The 1,842-nt window shown below is 40.0% G+C and overlaps 1 protein-coding gene across 2 annotated transcripts; it reads left to right on the plus strand.

Moving 5' to 3' along the window:
* Positions 1-200: 200 nt before the first annotated feature.
* Positions 201-1,418, plus strand: LOC126614059 (uncharacterized). 2 transcript variants are annotated; one of them, XM_050281695.1, is made up of 2 exons: positions 201-731; positions 1,010-1,418. In XM_050281695.1, exons 1-2 carry the CDS (start codon positions 345-347, stop codon positions 1,082-1,084), a joined length of 462 nt encoding a protein of 153 aa, XP_050137652.1. In that variant the 5' UTR covers positions 201-344; the 3' UTR covers positions 1,085-1,418. The 2 variants fall into 2 exon arrangements, with proteins under 2 accessions (XP_050137652.1, XP_050137653.1); XM_050281696.1 differs by having other exon boundaries at positions 202-738.
* The last annotated feature ends 424 nt before the right edge of the window (positions 1,419-1,842 follow it).

The raw sequence follows: 1,842 nt of genomic DNA on the forward strand, positions 1-1,842 counted from the left end.
ATGCCAAAAATTAACTCAGTCTACGACCGACCCACATCACACGCCTTCAACCCTTGAATTACTGCTTCATATGCTCTCACACAACACACCCAGCAACCCAGCCAACCCAGCTAGCTGACAACCAACTTCTCCCTCTCTCTCTCTCTTGTCTTGCCCCCACCCCCCACCCCTCGACCTTTTCCACTATATAACAACCAACAACCCCATTTCCTATAAATGCCCCCCCCCCCCCTTGTCCCTTAACGCCTAACTTTTCATTTATAGAGGGTGGTGGTGCACAAACACGTCGTTTGTGTATATTTGTGATCTGTAACACATTCAATACGAACACCTAAACTTGTCGTATGGCCGCTGCAGGAGCTGCCGCGGACGGGCTGTTCCGGTGCGTGTACGAGGGTTGCTTATCAGAGTTGGATATCGGAGTGGAGCGGCGCCCGTACCACCGCAACTGTGGCTGTGCCCTACACAACAAGTCACCTAACAAGCAATGCACCCACGGAGGGCCTAAGAGTAAGAAAGTGTCGTATCCGCTAAGGCGGGCTTGGAGCGAAGGGAACTTGGCTTTGGTGGCTTCAGCCGGTTCTTCTGTGCACTCCTCGCCGTCTTCCTCGCCGGCTAAGCACCACTATGCGGTCGGGAGGCTACATCAGCGGCGGCAGTCGCATCAACAATTGGATACTTTGTGCGATGAGGACGAGGAGGAGGATGAGGAGGAGAATGTTCTCTTCAAGGTTTGATGTATGTTTGTGATTTGATCAGAACAATAAGTATACTTTGTTTGATCAATAATATGGGATAATCAAGTTTTGTAATTAAATCTAATTTTGAGTTTACTCAGAGAGGTTTGTAAGTTTTTCTGATCATCATCATATCAATGCTATTTTTTTATCTGGCAATCATCGTATTTTGGTTAAGAACATGCTCTCTTTCCGTTTTGAACTCACTAAACAGAATATTGGGTTCTAATTTGTTTCTATCCATCTTTGTCAATTTCACTCCAAATTTGCAGGTTTTAGACTGCAAATATGAAATCTTGGATCCCCTTCTTCCTTGCTCTCCTTCAAAACCCAATTTGGGGATCTAGCTAGATTGTGGGTTGAGCTATTGAGGAAGAACTTTGGCAGAGCTCTCTTTTATATTGGATGGAATCAGGGTGGGATCGAGAGTGACCAAAATATAATATAACAGGTCATATGTTTTTGTTAGAGGTGTCAGACAAATAACATGACTGGTAACCCTTCTCAAGATGTTGATAATTGGAGCCGGTGCCAAAAGCATACAAGTATATGGAAATTTTTTTGACTTCTTACTTATAACAAGTCATTCAGTTCAACAAATAAATTGTAAGCGGATATATGTGTATAATATATTTACATATGTATTAAATTGTGACTTGCAGATAAACCTTTTTTTAGATACTTTTGGAGATTCTTCGATCTAGATTAAACAATGCATAGGAATTTGGAGAGCCGTTAACATAAAGAAAGACTATCAGTCTTTGAGTGTGTTTAATTACCAAATAGTTAATAAAACCAATACATTATACAATACAATCCAAACACCAACCGACATTTAAGAGAAAATTTTTAATGTGCCAAACACACTACACTAAATATCATAATATAATTAGTTTGATTTTTTTTTTAAATTTCTCATCAATTATAATATTACAGTTAGTGTATTGGAATAACCCTGCACACTAAAAATCTCTCGTATTCTAGGCTGGATGGGATGTTTAGTTGGCTGCACCAACATGTTCAACAAATTAGAAAACAACTTTTATTAAATATTATAACAAAAAGAGGAAAAAGAAAACGAACAAACAGAAGAAATGACACACAA

The sequence above is a fragment of the Malus sylvestris genome, chromosome 2 (genome assembly GCF_916048215.2).
Source record: "Malus sylvestris chromosome 2, drMalSylv7.2, whole genome shotgun sequence".
In the NCBI taxonomy this organism is placed as follows: Eukaryota; Viridiplantae; Streptophyta; class Magnoliopsida; order Rosales; family Rosaceae; genus Malus; species Malus sylvestris.